This window comes from Canis lupus, chromosome 35 (genome assembly GCF_003254725.2).
Source record: "Canis lupus dingo isolate Sandy chromosome 35, ASM325472v2, whole genome shotgun sequence".
Lineage (NCBI taxonomy): Eukaryota > Metazoa > Chordata > Mammalia > Carnivora > Canidae > Canis > Canis lupus.
In genome coordinates, this window is record NC_064277.1 from 10,502,223 (window position 1) to 10,522,270 (window position 20,048).

The 20,048-nt window shown below is 43.0% G+C and overlaps 1 protein-coding gene across 1 annotated transcript; it reads right to left on the reverse strand.

Annotated features, from left to right (window-relative positions):
• Window positions 1-7,135: 7,135 nt before the first annotated feature.
• On the reverse strand, window positions 7,136-18,302 carry C35H6orf52 (chromosome 35 C6orf52 homolog). The gene is made up of 5 exons (XM_049105930.1): window positions 18,203-18,302; window positions 16,966-17,089; window positions 15,461-15,638; window positions 11,495-11,540; window positions 7,136-7,376 (listed from the first exon to the last, which is right to left on the reverse strand). The coding sequence occupies exons 1-5, from the start codon at window positions 18,300-18,302 to the stop codon at window positions 7,228-7,230; spliced, it is 597 nt and encodes a 198-aa protein (XP_048961887.1). The 3' UTR covers window positions 7,136-7,227.
• Between the last annotated feature and the right edge of the window lie 1,746 nt (window positions 18,303-20,048).

Consider the following 20,048-nt stretch of genomic DNA (forward strand, 5'->3'; position numbering starts at 1 on the left):
TAGCATTTGCCTGTTACTTGGATGGGACCACTGATGTCATCATCCTTGTGCTAACTTTCCATTTGGAACTCTAAAATGAGCCATGCTGGAAATGTGTGGATGTGTTGGTATGCCCACTCTTCTTCCCAAGACTGCACTTCATTAAGAAGGAAAATTACTACCATGTTTTTCTCTCCCTGTGCCAACTGATATCACTTCTGAGCATTGCCTTGATCCTATTTCCCTCACCTGCTGTTCAGTGAAACTCCTGAGCCTTGATACCTTTCGCCTCTCTCCAAATAGCTCAACTAGCCCCTTCCTGTAGCTCTTGTCCCTCATCCATTCCTGCTATGCCTGTGAATTCACCACTGGGTTGTCAGGTAAAGCCATCTTTGTCCTTTAAATTCTTCCTTTACAATGTTGCCAGTGTCTTCTTTGAAAGCCACAAAGGCAAGCAGGCCATGACTCTGCTTACAACTCTTCCCTACCTTCTCAGTGGAGTCCTGTCAAAAGGGACAAGAGCCATCTAGCCCTGAACCACTCCCCACGGCCCTTGTGTGCTCAGAACCCAGGAGCCCTTCAAATGTATTTCCCCTCAGGGTGGCATGGTAGCTAAAGGAGTAAGAGAGATGACAAAAGGCTAGAGGAGAACAGAACATCTTGAGATCAGGCTTCTTAAGGGATTGGCAACATGACCTGTGGGCTACCCACGTTTCTGTCAAGGTGAACAGTTGTGGGGAGGAAGAAAGGAATGGGTGGCTTCTTAAGTTCTAGTTGGACAGAGGAGGTACTCAACAAGAAGGTACTAGAAGAAGAGGAAGGGTCCCTTGGGGAGGATGTAATGACTGCAGATTTACTGGCAGGGGAAATGCTTTACTTCCCAAACTTCCAACTATACACATAGCATAACTGTAGTGTGGTCATGGAACGTGGTCACAGAAGCCATGAAGCCACAGGTGACTTTAAGGAAATCCCCTCATGACGAACACGGACTCATCCAAATCCTTGCTTCTTGACTATACAAAGATGGTTAAGTGAGATTAAGGTACAATTTGAGATAATATAAAATAAAATGAATCCACCACCTCGCATAGAGATTTCTACCTCTTTATCTCATTATAACGTCCACAGGACACTGTACATCTCAGGGGATGCATCATATTTTATCTTATGTTTTAGCAGCTTGAAGAGTTTCTTGAGCTTATGAGCCTCTCCAGGTATGACCGGATGCCTGATTCATCTTGCAAATCTGAAGTGTAATGTATAATATTTGCTTATTGAATAAATTAGTGCTATAAATTTCTGCAACTTCTCAGTTTAAAATGTGCATTCTCCCACAAAATTCTATTTCAGATTCACCCCTGCTGCTCATGCAAATGAATGCAGTTAATAAATTCATTTGCAACAACCTGTTCATTGAAAAGTGAAGAAAAAGCATATCTTACATACCAAGCACTCATTTTAGAGAGTCCAAAGAATTTAAAATGTTTTCCTTCTCAGGAACATAAGACTTTTTTGTTTCGGTTATTTTTTTTTATTTATTTTATTTTTATTTTTTTCAATTATAAGTATATAAATATATATCAGTTACAATATAAGGTGGCTTAATCTCTTTTTGTTTTTTTTGTAATAAATTCATTTTTTATTGGTGTTCAATTTGCCAACATACAGAATAACACCCAGTGCTCATCCCGTCAAGTGCCCACCTCAGTGCCCATCACCCAGTCACCCCCACCCCCCGCCCACCTCCCCTTCCACCACCCCTAGTTCATTTCCCAGAGTTAGGAGTCTTTCATGTTTCGTTTCAGTTATTGTTTTACGTTGTGTTTTTTGATGTCTTGTTCATTTGTGGTCACTGTTAAGATAGGAGTATCTCTAGACCCAATGACTTGAAGGGTGTCTATAAATCTTCCAGCGTGTCTGTTAACATTCCTCTATCCATAGGAATGCTTAGAGGTGAGGATTCATGAGAGAGCCCCAAATCATATTGAAATCCCAGTGGAACCAGATTGGTATTTGCTCCTAAATTATGAGCTATTTTAAGGAATATACTACAAATATGAATATGCTGCAATAAGAAAAGCAATAACCCTCATTTTGGAATATGTGCCCTATTTGTGTGTGTGTGCCCTATTTTCATCATAGATCTTGCCCAAGACACATTGCAGACCCGTGGCCAGTCTGTGAACTTGCAGTAAGAATATCCTCAGGTCACTCTGAAGGCTGATAACACTGGAACAAAGTTCAATCTTCTGTACTCGGCACCTAGGCACAAGTGGCTGTTTCCTAGTGTTTAACTACAAATCTAACCCATTTAGTCAAAATCCTTGGGGATTCCCTGGGTGGCTCAGCAGTTTAGCGCCTGCCTTCAGCCCAGGGCATGATCCTGGAGTCCCGGGATCAAGTCCCACGTCGGGCTCCCTGCATGGAGCCTGCTTCTCCCTCTGCCGGTGTCTCTGTCTTTCTGTCTCTCTCTGTGTCTCTTATGAATAAATAAAATCCTTCAAAAAAATCCTTATATATTTTGTGGATTGCTCTAATGAAAGAGATAAAACTAGGTGCCTTGCCCATCTTAATGAGAGGAAGGTCCAACTATTTCATACCTAAAGTTACCGTAAAGGGGTGCCTGGGTGGCTTGTCTGTCTTTGGCTCAGGTCATGATCCCAGGATCCTGCGATTGAGCTCCACATCGGGCTTCCTGCTCAGTGGGGAGTCTACTTCTCCCTCTATCTCTGCTCCTCCCCGCTGCTCATCCACTGTCAAATACATACATAAAAATTAAAAAAAAAAGGGGGGGGGAAAGAAGGTCACTGTAAAGCAAAGCAGATCCTTCTTATGCTAAAAATCATTAAAGGATTAAAGGTGCATGGAAGTATAGGTCAGGAGCATTGTTACCCTAGGAGAAAGTTTCAATCAAACCCTTTGAATTTTGAGATCTTTGTGAAAATGGGTCTCATTTCTTAGCGGAAGAATTGGTCACCAAGAAGAAAGTAGACCATGCAACTAGCTTCTGAGGTGGCTGTATTCCTCCTGCGGCCTCCAAGATCCTCAGATAGCATCTTGGGGAATGTGCTAGTGAACTGAGAACACTGGCAGCTAAGAACCCTATTACTTGAAGCTCAGGCCTATTTGCACCAGGTGCTCTGGGAACAGAATGTAACCCTGGGACACTGCTTTGCCTTCAAAGCCTGCTGCATTCATATCGGCATTATTTGCAATGGCTAAAAGCTGGAAGCAAGCCAAGTGTCCATTGATGGATGAAGGGATACACAAAGTCTGATGTATACATACAATGGAATATTTCTCAGCCCTAAAAAAGGAGGAGATCTTGTCATTTGCAGCAGCATAGACCTAGAGGGCATTTTGCTAAGGAAATAAGCCAGACAGAAAACGTCACACGATAGGATTCCATTTAGATGAAATACCCAGATCAGACAAATCCACAGAGACAGAAAGTAGAATGGTGGTTGCCAGAGGCCGGGAAGAGTAGGAAACATGGTGGTACTGTTCATTGGGTACAGGGTGTCAGTTTTGCAGGTTGAAGAGAGTTCTGGAGATGGATGGTGGTGATGGTTGCACATCAGCGTGAATGTATTTAATGTCACTGAGCTGTAAACTCAAAAATGGTTAATAGTAAATTTTATGTTATGTGTATTTTACCAGCAAAAATAAAACAGAACAAAATAAGATAAACCCTGCTGCAAAAGTATTCTATTCTAGCACCTGTGAGGGCAGCTGCTGTATGGAGGTCAGCTCCTACCACCCAGCCTGGGCCAGATCTTCACTAGAGTGGGTGGTTGCCTTGCAACACTGCAAAACACTGCAACCCTGACCTTCATCTTTCTCGAGAGTCAAAAGTCCAAAACTTACCCTCTAGTAATGGCGGTAAACTCATAAAGTTGTCCACCACCTCCCTTCTCCCAAGTCTGAATCCCTCCAGCTGAAGTACATAGGACTCAAGTATTGCTTGATTGAATGTGACATTTCCTAACATAGGTAAAACGAAGGACAATCCATTACAAATTTGGCAATTTTGGAATGCCTGTTTGGCACACAAGGTGAGTAATCAAGGAAGCAGTCAGATATGCTTAACATGGAGAGCAAAAGGAAGGTCTGTGATGCAAACAAACGTGGACTTCTTGCACAAAATGCATAGATTGGGATGGGAGTGGATGAGCTCACCCTGAGAAAAACGTAGAGACAGGACATGTAGCCTGGGAGGTTGTTAACGAGTGGAATGAAACGGGAAACCATCACCCACATCTTTCTAATCTGCCCATGTGGTATGGCCAAATGAAGAATTTGATTAAATTTGGACACTTTGGGTTGCAGCGAGAGAAACTGAACCCACAAGGGAATTGTATTGGAAACTTAATGATTTCTGAAAATGATAGGGTACAAACATAAAAATCTAGAAAGTACACGCCATCTGACCCTCTCCCACTAGCATAACTATCTGCTTCTCTCTTTAAATTGACTTTATCCCAGGATAGGAGACATTGCTATAGCAGCTACCTAGCTTCACAACCAGAGGACTGAGTGTCTGAAAATTTGAGGGAAGATGTGATGGGTTCAACTAGGTCATGAGTTCACTCTGGCCAATTCACTGAGGCAGGTACTGTGGCTTAGGTTTCATTGGATCCCAAGGATAGAACAATCATCAGCTGTGATCAAGAGCCAGGGTCACTGAGGGTAGGAAAGACCTCACCAGAATCCCAAGATTTGAGGGGTGCCTGGGAAGTGCAGTCAATTAAGCATCCGACCCTTGGTTTTTGGCTCAGGTCATGATCTCAGGGTCATGGCACCAAGCCCCTCATTGGGCTCTGCCCAGTGTGGAGTCTGAGATTTTCTCTCCTTCTTCCTCTGCCCCTCCCACTTATTCTCATGTGTGTTCTCTCTCTCACATTCTCTCAAATAAATAAATCTTTTAAAAAGAAGAATCCCTTGAACACCAATAAAAAAATAAATTAAAAAAAATAAAAATAAAAAAAAATAAAAAGAAGAATCCCAAGATTTGAGTCAGAAAAGCACTTATGAGGGGTACCTGGGTGGCTCAGCAGTTGAGCATCTGCCTTTGGCTCAGGTTGTAATTCTGGGATCGAGTCCCACATCAGGCTCCCTGTGAGAAGCCTGCTTCTCCCTCTGCCTATGTCTCTGCTTCTCTCATGAGTAAATAAATAAAATCTTTAAAAAAATATAAAGAAAGAAAAGCACTTCTGAGAAAACAGGCTGACAGATAAAACCAAATGCCAACTATACAGCATGCAGGCTATTGAGGGAGAAGCCTGTTTAAATATAGTGGAAAAGAAAGCAGTGATGCTCGTCAAATCCCCTTTCCCTCTTGTTTTTAAGATAGATCACATCTCAGGAACTATAGGACTCCAAAGGGCCTGTGAACTCCTGCTGACACCCCAATGGAGTTCACTTAGGGAAAACTGAAGCACACCATTAGGTCTGAAAGCACCCTACAATGATCAGTGTACATCACCCCCATGGTTGACTTGCAGCATTTCCTTCTTCTTTCATCACAATCCCCATCTCCATGAAGGTTACTCGATCAGAAGCAAGGGTCCATAGGTCCACACAATCCTAATGTTGCCTCATCAGACACTGGGGATTCCACCCCATGGGCCCAAACGGTTTTCTTGTTCTTCAGTAAAATATAGCAGTACCAGAAATTAAAGCATTTTTCCAAGCAGTGGTCATCAGGAAGTGGTGAGCACAAGGTTACATCTTTGGTTTTATCTATCTGCAGCACAGAAATATGGTCTGTCCTTGCTCTCAGAAATATGGTGCTCATCTGCATGGACACAATAACTACAAACAGATCAGCAAAGCCACGTTATCTATGACCCACATTGAGCCACAAAATAGGCCCCATGGTGGTTGTCACAACCAATTAGGTCACTGTTAACTCTCAACAGAAGAGCTTGAAGATGTCCGAGGACTTGGTAGGGCAACACCAACCAGTGACTGATGACCACTGTTACCCAGAACATTACTAGCGGCCTCTAACTACATCAACCCCTGATATTTATAAACAGTGTTAACATTGTAAACATTTGTGGTTTTTTCCATGTTTTCCTTGTTTAGAATTGAGAGCTCCTGCCCCTTTTTGCAGCTATTATTTGTTCCAATTGCCAGCAATCATCGCTTTTCATATGGAGTTTGCCACTATTGGGTTACTATCATGAGAGAAGTCCTCTCTGCTCACACTAGACTTTGTTCCCATCATCATTAACCTGAAAATTCTGAAGAATCGTTGATCTCCAACAGAGATTTCAGGTCATTCTTGCATTCTCTGCTCCAAAACCCAGCATTTGCTACCTCCCATGTTACCCTCATCCCATTTGGTAGTAGAGGATGTGAAGACATCGTCATGCGTAAGCTGGATGTTTATCCTTTCATAAGACTAAGAGTGATAAGCAGAAGGATGTCAGAGGCAGTGTGAACTATTCCAGCAACAGGGCAGGAGCCTTTTCAACATATACATTTATGCTGATGCTTTCATCTGATCTTTCACTCCGTTCTTATTCTAAATCTAGACCCCCCCTTTTGTTTTTAAAGACTTTTTTAAATATTTGAGAGAGAAAGTGAGTATGAACAGGGCAGTGGGAGAAGGAGAGCAGAGTCTGCTTGAAATTCTGAGTGCAGAGCCAGACATGGGGCTGGATCATCGACCCTGAGATCATGACCCGAGCTGAAACCCAGAGTCAGACGCTTAACTGACTGAACAACCCAGGCCCCCTAATCTAGACCTTCTTAATCAAATGTCATCAGTTTATGCATGTTATAATATATATTGCTCCATTAAACTTAGTTTCATTACAAAGCTGCCCAAAACTTTAAGCATCATCGTTAGCCTGCTAACTTCTATTAATTCCCATCAAGCCAGATGATGTGGTACCATTTATACATTTACACATCTATCCACTAATACTCTCATCGTTCAGGTCAGGCCAATTTTCCTATTAAACCTGTTTTTCAGATGTCTTATGGTCCAGCTTGTTCTGCTATGATAGTTATGTGACCTCTTCTGGCACCAAATAGAACACACTTCCAGAAATGGATGTGCTGGTAATGTTTATTTATATCACATCAGCCACATTTAAGTCCTGGAGATTTGTATTTACATATAGCGTCCAATACATTCCTGGGAGAATTTTCTTTTTCTTTTTTTTTTTTTTCCCCAAAAACAAAAACAAAACAGGAGGCAATCAATATGACAGTCGGGTAGCCTAATGAACCTCATGTTTCTCTGGGGGCCTCATCTGGGATTTCGGAGTGAACTGTATCCAAAGGCTGCCAGTGGCAACTCATGAGAGAGTCATAGAGTTCCTCACTTTTCACCATAAACTCCTTGTTTAGTTCCTCAATGTTCAAATGAAGATTTGGATCTGTGGAAACCAATAATGCAGATGAAAAAAAAAAAAGCCTTATAGGACACATATTAGCAACGGCTTACAATTAGCATTTTGAAACATTAGCAGGAACATACTGCAGACATTTCATGTTAGAATCTTTAAATTGTGTTTCCTTTCAATAATATTTGAAAATAGAAATTATTATTTTACAAAATTGTCTCACCAGTTGATTAATACAAAACCAGTGTATAACAGAAGTCAAGTGAATGTGGTTAGCAGGACTCTAAATCCACCTCTGAATAGTACCTTTTTCAAGGGTCCAAAAGTACCATCTCAACTATAATGTTCTTGTCTTCTAAATCTTAAAAAAAAAAAAAAAAAAAAAAAAAAGGAACAAGGAACGCCTGGGGTGGCTCAGGGGTTGAGCATCTGCCTTCGGCTCAGGGCATGATCCCAGTCCTCGGATAGTCCCACATCAAGCTCCCTGCATGGAGCCTGCTTCTCCCTCTGCCTGTTTCTCTGCCTCTATGTCTCTCATGAATAAATAAAATAAAATCTTTAAACAAAAAAAAAAAAAAAAAGAAAATAGAAATTAAAGCTGGAAAAGCAGCGCTACAGACTCAATGAGCATCTCCGTGGTGGAAGAGATGGAGGAGATGAATGGACAGTATTTGGAAATGGACTCAGTTTGGGGCAAAAGAGACAGTGAGGTTCAAAGACTAGCCCTGAGTTTCTGGTAGAAGCACCTGGGTGGACGCAGCACCAGTGAGCCCATACCAAATCCATAGGACGGGGCTTTGAAACCATAAACAAGCTGCTTCATTTTCTTAGTTAACAGATTGATGTAAGTGATGCAAACTGTATAGAGCAACTAATTTAGAAACAGAAGGGGGCCTGGCCTTTCTTCTCTAAAACCTGGAATCCTATAATGAGGTGCTGCTAGGTTATCCTGAAAGCATCAGACCTATATACTTATTCCAAGTTGTCTGGTTTCCAAGATTTTTAATACCATCCTTTGTTCTCGCTCTTCATACCAAATATAACTGAAGAAGCCCTTCCTGTGTTCCTTTGTAATGTTTGCAAGCTCATTCAGGACCGTAATGTTTTACCTCCTAATACTCACACGGGATCATGCTATTCACTTGTATTTGTGTGCCTGTTATGAACTAAATGTTTGTGTACCCCTCTCCCCAAATTCATATGTTGAAACATTTACTTCCAATGTGATGGTATTTGGAAATGGGGCCTTTGGGAGAGAATTAGGGTGGTATGTGCTCATGAAGACTGGGCCCTAGTTTGATGGGATTAGTGTTCTTATAAAAAAAGGACTCCAGTGCTGGCATGCTCTCTCTCCTCCCCACCAGGTGAGGAAATAATGAGAAGATGCCCATCTGGAAGCCAGGAAGAGAGCTCTCACCGGGCACTGAATCAGCTGGCATTGTGATCTTGGCATTCTCAGTGTCTAGAACTGTGAGAAAAAAAGTTGTTATTCAAGCCACCCAGCCTGTGGCATTTTGTTATAGCAGCCTGAGCTGACTAATGTCCTTCTGTACTGACACTAGAACCAACATCTATCACATAGGCCTAATGTGTCTCATCACATGAGCTACTTCCTACTTTCTTCACTGGAAGCATTCATGACCGTGTTGTCTGACTCTTACTTGTCAGAGCTTCCCATCCCTTTTGAACTACCTTTCTTTTGAGAGCTTCTGGTCATAAAATTAGAGGTTTCTTTTTTTTTTTTCCTCCTGAACTTTCTGAATTTTTTAAAAAAATATTTCTTTTGAGAAAGAAAGAACACTCAAGCAGGGGGAGGAGCAGAGGGAGAGAAGCAGACTCCCCGCTGAGCACAGAGACCCACAAAGGGCTTGATCTTCTGACCCTGAGATCAGGACCCTAGAGCTGAAATTGAGAGTCCAACGCTTAACTGACTGAGCCACCCAGGTACCCTGTGAAATCCTCTTTAAGGACCCTGGGGCATGACCTTCCCTTCACTGTTATGAGTAGTCGTTTGCTAAATGGCTCCTGACTCTGCAGGTTCCTGGTTGCAACAAAGGTATCAGGACCACAGTGCTTATGAGCACTGTCTGTCCCGTAATCTGTGGCCTAGAAAACAGACCGTGTAGTCAGCTTTGAACCCTAGATTAATGATCTAGGCCCTTCCAGTGATGTTGGCCCTAGTGGTAAAGAAGCCGACAAAAGACAAACTAGTTATATCTTCCCTAAACCTGGGGGCCTTCGAGACCAGGCTGTCAAATACAGTAGCCAGTAGCCACATGTGATTACTGAGCACTTGAAATGAGGCCAATCCTAATGGAGATGTGAGGTCAATATACACCACATTTTGAAAACTTGGTATTATGATTTTAAAAAATCTGTCATTTTTATATTCATTACATGTTTAAATGTAACCTAATATACCCAAAATATTTCAAGTACTGTAATTTCTTGTCTCTTTATGTTGTTTATTTCAATAAATATATTTTTTATTTAAGTTCGATTTGCCAACATATAACACCCAGCGCTCATCCTGTCAAGTGCCCCCCTCAGTCCCGTCACCCAGTCACCCCCACCCCTCCTCCCCTTCCACCACCCCTAGTTTGTTTCCCAGAGTTAGGGATCTTTCATGTTCTGTCTCCCTTTCTGATATTTCCCACTCGTTTTCTCTCCTTTCCCCTATAATCCCTTTCACTATGTTTTTGTTTTTGTTTTTTTTAATTTGCCTACTAGAAAATTTAAAACCGTCTATGTGGGTGGATTTGTATTTCATGTCACATTTCCCCTGGACAGAGCTGCTGCAGCTCTATGAAGAGCTTACATTAACCACTGAAGAGGCTATTACCTGCCAGATGCTGTCAAAAACTTAAAGGCACTTTAGAGGTATTGTCCTCACACTTTCTACGAGGAGGTTGGTTTTAACATTCCATTTTTCATATGGGGACGCTGACTCCCTGGAGATGAATTTGTCTGGAATGACAGAGCTTATAAGTGAAATGTGAACCCTGGCAATCTGCATTCAGAAAGCACACCTATCGTAGGTTTTGCTTTTATTTCCATATCAGTCTCCAGGACTGATGAAACCTGGGAGATTTGACTCATGCTTTCACCAGAATGAAATCCCCCTGAGAACTCAAAATAGGCACCTCTTCTTATTCATGTGTCAAACATATTTCAATAAAATTAGAACTGTCCCATAGCATTTACAGCTTTCTTTTAAACATTGGTTTCATTTGAATATTGAGCACCTGCTAACTTGTTGACTTTGTATTAGTCACTGCGACTACAAAAATGGCGTTCCCACCTTTGATGAAGCACAAGGCAGTGGGTGGTTTGGTCTGGTGGGGGTGCCCTGGGAGTGGGGGAAATGACAGATGCCTGCCTGTGAGGATGCAGGCAGAGGATCAGAAATAGGCGAGGGTATTACCTCTGCCTGTCTCTTCTACTGCTCTTTCTCATAACGAAAGTAAAAACAAGCCAGACGTTTCCTTCCCTTCCTCGAAGACAACAGTCAGAAACAGCCCTGCTCTGGGCAGATGCACCGTTTTCCTTTCAGAATAGATCTAGAACTATGGTGGGTCAGGGACTTTGCCTGACACCACAGATGGAGCCTGTGTGGTCACCCAGGGACCAATGATCCCAAGGGAAGCTAGGAAGCCAAACCCACAGTGATCACCTCCTACTTCTCCCCTTAACAATCAAAATTAAAGCAGAATTAATCCCAAAGTTTACATTTATGGATGAAACAGATCTTAAAAACAACATATTGTCTTCTTAGTGTTTGGAAACATCCCCATTTTCTAGTCCTTCAGAGAGACCCAAACAGGGATGCCTGGGTGGCTCAGTGGTTGAGACCAGGGTATGATCCCCAGGGTTCTGGGATCAAGTCCCACATCAGGCCCCCCCACAGGGAGCCTCCCTCTCTCTCTGCCTCTCATGAATAAATAAAATCTTAAGAAAAAGGGAGAGAGAGGTGGCTTAGCTCAAACTTTCCACAGAAGCAATTTCCCAAAACCAGACTAACTGCTGAAGAGAACGGCTTACACAACCTACATAGGAATTTTCAGGTAGACTCACAGCTTCTAGCCAGTTGGGTAATGAGTAACCTGGAAAAAGGTTATTTTGTTTTCAACCATGGCAACATAGTTTGTTACCTTCAAGTGGGTCTTCATCTTGTTTCTCTGCCAGAGCTGTGCTTTCCTATGTGAAGGAATCAGGATGTTTAGAAAAAAAAACTTTACCTAAAGGTTTACTATCAACACATACTTTTAAAGAAAACATTAGCTGTCCACATGATAAAGGACTATCATTATGAGATAGCTGAATGAAGTCAACCAAAAAGTCATAAAGGCCTCCAGCCTCTCTGAAGTTTCTGGGAACTGGCATCCCAGGGCCCCAACCAGGACTAGACATAGGGACCCTGGCATCCAGACTCCATGCACTAAATGCCCAACTCCCTACCTGGAGCTCTGCCCTTCTCTCCAGATGGCAATCTGCAAACTCTCCATGAGCACATTGTTCCTGTAGTGTTCTAGTCACACCCCCACCCCACGGCTCAGCTAAAGACCAGGACAGAGGCTTAAGTAGATGCCCTACAGAAAAGCAAAGCAGTTGATCAGAGAAGTGAATTCCTTTTTTAAAAGATTTTATTTACTTATGAGAAACACAGAGAGAGGCAGAGACATAGAGGGAGAAGCAGTCTCCCTGCAGAGAACCCAAAGTGGGACTCAATCCCAAAGTGGGACTCAATTGGGATCATGATCTGAGCCAAAGGCAGATGCTCAACCATTGAGCCACCTAGGTGTCCCAGAGAAGTGAATTCCAGAAGCACTCTCTAAATCTTGGTTAGTTAATCCAGACCCCATTGGCTCTCCTGGGACAGTGTAAGTTTCTAGGACTCCTCTCCATAGAGCTCCCCTGTTGGGAACTAACTTTGTTAAAGGATGTACAGCTGTTCTAAGGAACAAACCCACCCAGGAAGAACCTCCCAGTAGCTCCAGGCACAAATGAACTCAATTAAACCTCCCTTGCTAGGAAGGATGAGGTTATATTGAAAGCCAAAGACCCTCTAGCTCTTCTATAAATCTAACTGAAATTATGCCTCCCTTTCACTCGGAAATAGATCTTAGTTTGGGACATAAGTTAAATGGTTACCATAAACAATCTCACCATTGGCATATTTTTCCTGCTTAGAAATGGCTAAGACAGCCAGAATCTGTGCATGAATGAGGCCTTACATTGTCCAAAAAACTTCACATTCATCCTTTTTGACATGTGTTCTAGTAAATGTAGATCCTACATTACCAGGGGGCAGGGGGTAGATGCTCTCTGGAGAGCCTGGTCTCTAATGCAGCAGGCACCTGGGCAATGCCTGTCGTCCTTGAAGAAGGAAACAGCCAGTAACGGGTTTCTTCTGTTAGTGGAGTTTGGGACAGATGTGCTGATGGAGCCCAAAGACCTGAGAATCATTTTGAAGATGTCCACTTCCTCTGATCTTAAGACACGATGTCAAAATGCAAAGGGTTCTCGGGAGGCTGAGCTTTTGGAAAAGGGCTAAGAACACAGGTGTGCTGTGTGGGGAGAAACGGGCAATAAACTGTGACATCTGGCAGAGGTCACACTTCCTTGGGCAAGACTAAAAGCAAGGGCATGTGAGCGAAAGACGCCCACCGCACGGCCTTGCCATCTGGAATTTGCTGACCAGCTTCCTAACCAGAACTCCTCCCAGGAAAGCAGGCAGGTGGCACAAGTGTGCTAACCACAGCCACCGAAAAGAATATATTTATAATTCCTGAAATTGCATGTTATGGTAATAATTTGCCTGGAGAGTGGGATAAAAATTCCAGAAGGTGGCAACAAAAATGGGGAGAAGAGAGTGGGAAGGAGGGACAAGGAGAGAAAAAGCCGTTTCCTTTTACAGTGCAATTTATGTTTGTTTTTTGTTGTTGATTCTTACTGTCTTTTACTTCTTTGTCGAGTGTTAATTTCATTTTCTCACAAGTGGGCAGAAATCAGGAAATACTTTCATTTGTGAAGTCTGAGAATATACTCAAACCTAGACTTCTCTAAAGATAAAGGTAACCACCAGAAGACATACAGTCCACCTCCCAAAAGATCACAAAAGGGAAGGAGAGGGGCACCTGGGTGGCTCAGGTCATGATCCCGGGGTCCTGGGATCGAGTCCCACATTGGGTTCTCGGCAGGGAGCCTGCTTCTCCCTCTGCCTCTCTCATGAATAAATAAAACCTTAAAAAAAGGGAGGGGGGTAAGTGGTGGAAGAAAAAAAGTCTAAAACTCAGACAATGCAGCAAAAGTGGTTTTTTTGTTTTTTTTTTTTTAAATGATGCACTATCAAACATCTGCTAAAAGGGTAAAACCTGATTTGGATTTTAAAAGAAAAAGCCAAGAAATCTAACATGATATTTTACGTAGAAAAAGGCACAACTAAGACTTGAGAAACTGAAAATGAAAGTTTAGGCAACAACAACCACAAATGCAAGTTTTGAAAACTGAGGTTTTGGGCTCCTGGGTGGCTCAGTCGGTCAAGCATCGGTCTTTGGCTCAGTCATGATCCTGGGGTCCTGGGATGGAGCTCCCTGCTCAATGGAGAGTCTGCGTCTCCCTCTCTCTGCCGCTCCCCCTGCCTCTTCCCCTCCACTTGTGTGCTATCTCAAATAAATAAAATCATTTAAAAAAAGAAGAAAGATTAATATTAAACGCTCAGCGTTTAATATTAATCTAACTCTGGGTTTAAGGCACAGGCCATCCCACAAGGAGGGCATTACCAAACAAATTGGAGAGAAAACTAACACTTTGCCTAAGTGCTAATTTCCATACTACAGTAAATATCTACAGTCAGAAAAAAGCAGCACAACCAACAGAAAAATAAGGTGGATGAAGGACATCAATGTGGTCACAGAACACAGATATAGAGAAACAGTTTAAAAGGTATCTGCCCTCAATAATAGACAATTGCCTTCCTCACTGGTCACAGTAGTTGATCGCACACAGAAACAGGCAAGTGTACCCACAGCAGCCATGAAAAGTGTAAACCCAAGCAGGCTTTTTGGTGAGTAATTTGCCGTCTGAAATTTTAAATGTTAGATCCTTTAATCCAGATCTTTCACTTCCAGAATTATTTTAAGATTTACTGATTTGGGAGGGAGGGAGAATGGTCAAGCTGACTCCCCGCTGAGCCCAGAGCCCAACTCGGGGTTCGATCCCAGGACCCAAAGATCAGGACTTGAGCTGAAATCAAGAGTCAGAGGCTTACCCGACTAAGCCACACAGGTGCTCCTCCAAGAAACTTATTCTTAGCCAAAAAAAACACTCAAATACTTGGAGGTAGGTAAAAGTTCGTTAATGCACTGAGAACATTTAAAATGTTGGTGGATAAGGGATGAGCACATCCAGATGGGCAACTTTTAAAGAAAGCTCTTTATTAAAAGGGAGAACTTAAGGGGGGGGGGCATGGGAATCTTCTATTGTAACTTATAAGCAGAAGCACAGAGTAGACCAGTATGTACTACTCAGTCCATTCTTGCTCAAGCCCTCCCCCAACTCCCTAAGCAGAAATAAGGCCCAATCATGCTGATTTAAGCAAGACTAGAAGGGAAAAAAATCTAAAGGATGCAGCTGCACTAGTACAGGGCTTTCTTCTACGTGGGGAGGAGATGGGGAAGAGGTAAGGGATAGGGAGAAGGATGAGGGAAACTTTGCCTTATATTCTAGAACCTCTCTCTGATTTCAGGAATAGCTTTCTCTAGTAATCAAAATATCAGAGTACCTTTTAAAAGTGTGTTAATGTTTTCTGCTATGGCAAAACAAAACACAACTACCTCTAGTCCTATTTTCAGAGTAAAATCGATTGAATGATCATCTAAAATTTAGTAGCAAGAACTCAGGCACAGACTTCATCAGCCTTGGATTCTGTTTTTGGAAGATAGTCAGGACTTAAGTTGTTTGCAAAATCAGCTGCTACTCTCTGGTATTAAAATGGGGGAACCAAAGCCCTGGCTGCGGGGATTTGAATGAGAGCATCTGGAGGCGTGATGGTGGGGAAAAAGCAGCTTCCCTGTTGGGCACGTGGATGATCCAGGATTCATTTCAGGGAGGGATACCTTAGGCGTGACCAGAGATTGAGCTGGGCATCCAGAGGTCTCCCGCACAGAGCGTTGGCTTCCACTTCCATCTGCTGCACAGCCACAGCCGTAGACAGAAAGGGAGTAGCCACAGTGCTGTTGCTCAAACCAGGTGCCGGAGGGGTAACCCTGGCAGGGCCGGAACACTGGCTTCCCCCTAATAGCAGAGGGGAGACAGCAGGCATGACGTCACCAACCAAGGCAGAATCATTCACAACCCCAGGACTCTTTCTTCTTTCCAGGGAGGCTCAAGTAAGGATGGGTTTCTGCAATCTCTGTTTAAGAGCACCTATTTCCAAAGCAATAGTTTGTAAAGTGCCAAAAATCATGTAAGAAATAGAGTGCAAATGTCACTAAACTCTCACTCTGAAATAACAATAAAGAACTAGAGCACGGTTGGCCTCCATTTTCATTCAGGGTAGGAAAAAAAACAGCTTACCTTTGCCAGTGCCAGTAATAATTATTTTGTGGAGCTATGCAAAAACCTGTAAATCTCTCCTGCCCTGCCATTTCACCACTTCTCTTGACAGAGAGACCAGGTATCCACAGTTTTTATTCCTGTCTCAGTAATTCCAGCTAAGGGGACCAACCCCCTCTCACCCCAGCAAATACCCTTCACAGCTGCCCCAGAACAGAGAAGGGTAATCACACTTAGTGACAACACCTGCTAGGCAAGGACTGGCTTGACTCTCATTACAATGGGGCTAAGGTGTGGGTGGCTACAGGGGTCACCTGGGGGGACTTCTGCAAAGTGATGAACTGGATTTAAGCTTGCTATCACCCCCCCCCCCAACTGCTGGCAGTGGGGAGAACAGCCAAAAAGCCAGTGAGGGGACACAAAGGAGTGTTCTTGAAGGACTGACTGGAGTTCCAGCCCACCCCCTACGGTAACTGAGTCACTTGTAATAACTAAAACCTTAAGACAAAACCACAAATTGGTGTTTCCCTCCTCAGTTATCTTCCAACTATTGGAACTAGCGATCAGTGGGCCTTTTTTTTTTTTTTTTTAAATAGTGTCTGCAGGTCGAAATTATTATCCTGACCAACTGGTGGAAAGACGTTGTAGAAGGAAAACACACGCGCACACACACCTGCCCCACCCACCCCCTTAAGGCCCGTACAGGAAAACATTTTAAAGAAACATTTCTGTAGTTCACTATTTTTAAAAACACAAGAAAGCGTGCCTTCCCAAATTTCAATGTGCATATGAATCACTTGGGCGTGTTGTTTAAAATGTAGGTCCTGATTCAATAGATTTGGATTCTAGACCTGGCTCAGGTTCTACCTGAGTAGCAAGCCTCACAAAGTGTCAAAATGTAAGAAAGTAACTTTGGAATCCAAATAGGGGCCCTTTGGGTCTGGCCATTTCCCTGCAGCTTATCCGTAAGTGTTTGAGGCAGTCTATATTTACCTGCAATGTAAAAAAACAGTAATCATGATATCAAATCATTCATTCACCCATTATTTACCGAACGCCTACTTACACAAAGCAGGGAGATAGAGTGGAGCCTCTACTCCAGATTTCCCCATTCTTCCTGGGAGATGTTATTGATGAGCAGCTGTGGAACACATTGCCAGGCGGCCACCCACTAATGTGTCTTTTTCTTCCTCAATAACACGAAACCCTGATTTTATTCGGAGGCAGAGATAGGCCTTGCTAAAAGACATTTCCTAGCTCTCCGGGGTACGTGAGTCCAGCTGGCCAAAATCTGGCCAGTAAGATGGAAACAGAACTGTTATAACGGGGGGCACCTGCGTGGTCCAGCTCAGGTCATGATCTCTGGGTCCTGGGATTGAGCCCCACAGTGGGCTCCCTGCTCAGTTGGGAGTCTGCTTCTCCTTCTCCCCCTGCTTGTGCTTTCTACCAAATAAATAAAACCTTAAAAAAAAAAAACAAACCCTATTATAAAGGGATTCAGTAAAGCTGTGTGGGCCAAGGGAGTTGGTTTGGCTGGAAGGAGGCTTATTCCTATTGTCCTCCACCCTTTCCCCGGGGCATAGTGCTGAGATGATAGATATGATGGCTGGAGCCCAACCTCAGCATTATTTTGGCCTGTGACATCACGGAGGAAGTCATGCACAAGAATGTAGGATCTGAAAGAGAAAACGGGTCTGGGTCCCTGATGTCTGTAGACTCCTTGTACCAGCACTACACGGGCTACCTCCAGATTTCTCTTAAGAGATAAATGTCTTGGGATCCCTGGGTGGTGCAGCGGTTTAGCGCCTGCCTTTGGCCCAGGGCGTGATCCTGGAGATCCGGGATCGAATCCCACGTCAGGCTCCCGGTGCATGGAGCCTGCTTCTCCCTCTGCCTCTCTCTCTCTCTCACTGTGTGCCTATCATAAATAAATAAAAATTAAAAAAAAAAAAAGAGATAAATGTCTTGTTTAAGCCACAGCTGTTTTAGGTTACTGTATGAAGTTAAACACAATTCCTAACTACTATAGCAGCTTAGCCATCAAATAAAATATACAGTAATTTTTTTTGTTCCTTCTTGTTCCTTCTCTCATTTTAGAGCTGTACTTTATAAGAGGAAAAAATCAGAACTTTTGCTTTGAATGGGTGAGAGATAAAGTTGTGATCAGAAAGAAGCTAAACGTTAATATAAGGGGGTAAGGAGGCTGAGGAAGGGAGAAGTCAATGTTGCATGTGGAAATCACCCAGCGTGATGGCAGGAGCTGGGTACAGAGGGCCATGAGCAAAGCTTCAAAGAAGATGGACCTTCAGGGGCTTTGTTGATGATGGTGACAAGGAAGCGTTCACAAATATTGTTTTGCTCTCTAAAAGCTCCAAATGCCAACTTCTGATATTTCACCTGCATTATCCCCACGAAGCAGGTGAAGCAAATTTATACCAGGGCCGACAACTGGCCAGTGTCCAGGGGAAGTAGCTCACTCTCAGCTTCCCTTAGCTCTATGTGCAAAGGAGACCAAAGTACTCTGGGGATGTGCACATGCACCTCTGTAGCCCTAAAAGTTAAGACTTGCTACCTGCCAGTGAGAAAAAAGGGTAATTGAGCAGGAATATTAGACTCTCATATTTCTAACACAGCTGACTTTTCTATGCTATATTCTGCGTTGAGCCCAGCATATCCACCTGACCAACTGCTGCCCCTCTGCCCCCCCCCAAAAAAAACTGGCTGTTGTTTTCTTTAGCAAACCAAACAAAGCCAGGCACTCAATAAATATCTGTTGAATGAATGAATAAATCAATGTGTGGCTCAAGTGTAAAAAGCTTTTCAATCAATAATTTAAAAAGCAAAACAAAAAGTCCTGTTTTGCTTGAGCGTTAATGAACTCTTAACAGTTGGTGGTTTCTTGGCAACTGCAGTTTTCACAAGAATGAGATTAAATGGCTTTTTTTTTTTTTGCATCCTGTGTTTGGAAAGAGAACAGTAGGTTTGCAGGAAGTATGCGCAGTTTGGATCCAGTTGAACAAGTATGTAATTTTGCATTGTTTTCCCTTAGACAGTGAAAAACTGCTTTGTCCTTCTTTGTGAAAGTTTGTGCCCAAGGAAATGTAGAAAAGCAGCAGCGCTAGGGTCTGACCAGGGGGGTGGGGTGGGGGTGGGGGTGGGGTGGGGGGCTGTTGCTTAGCTGTGTGGTTTTGAGTTATTTTTCTAGACTCATTTCACATTCATAACCTCATACTGCATTAGTACATTTTAACTGTAGAGGCACCAATCCTTTGGAAAATGGAGTGAACTTTTATCAATGCTCTCCTCCAAAAATGTACATAGACAACTTTAGGTAGAATTTCAGGGTATTTAAAGCCGCCAGAACTTAGCCATAAACTCTCTCGGATTGGGATCACCTGGATAAATAAATGCTCTTCACGGTTTTTCCCAGCTAATGGGTTCGTCATTTCTGACAGTTAAAAAAAAAAAAAAATGACTACACCACTTTGCGTTATGTCCATGTTGTTTATGGTTTTCATTCTAGAACCAGCCATATTCTAAAAGATTCCTAGTTGGAAATAAAAGACTTTTTCCAGCCATAGTGTTCTTCTTTAAGATGCGACAAATACTTAAGAAAAAGTGTGATAACCTGGCAATACATAGTAAATACCCCGTTACAGGGCTAGGTTAAAGGTAACTTCAAAAAAAACCTACTGAATGAGTAGTAATTCCCATCATACAACAGCTGAGATCTCCCTAGGCTAAAGAGAGCACCAGGGGCTTTTCCACAGACAGAACACAGGAAAGATCTTGAAACATAGGTTCATTCAAAGATTTTTTTTTTCTTTCTGGATGAGAGACTATTAGTTTTGCTTTTATTTATTTATTTTTTTTTAAATTTTTTTTTAATTTTATTTATTTATGATAGTCACATAGAGAGAGAGAGAGAGAGAGAGGCAGAGACATAGGCAGAGGGAGAAGCAGGCTCCATGCACCGGGAGCCTGACGTGGGATTCGATCCCGGGTCTCCAGGATCACGCCCTGGGCCAAAGGCAGGCGCCAAACCGCTGCGCCACCCAGGGATCCCAGTTTTGCTTTTAAATAAACAGATACGGGGCCCCCTGGGTGGCTCAGTGGTTGTGCATCTGCCTTGGGCTCAGGGCGTGACCC

Excerpts from the sequence above, each read along its gene's own strand:
- C35H6orf52 (XM_049105930.1), bottom strand. The coding sequence starts at position 18,302 with ATGCAGGTGAAATATCAGAAGTTGGCATTTGGAGCTTTTAGAGAGCAA. Across the intron at positions 17,090-18,202 it reads CATCAACAAAGCCCCTGAAG|GAAGAAAAAGACACATTAGT; the intron begins GTCCATCTTCTT and ends CGTGTTATTGAG. Across the intron at positions 15,639-16,965 it reads ACTCTATCTCCCTGCTTTGT|GGGGAAGCCAGTGTTCCGGC; the intron begins GTAAGTAGGCGT and ends CTCTGCTATTAG.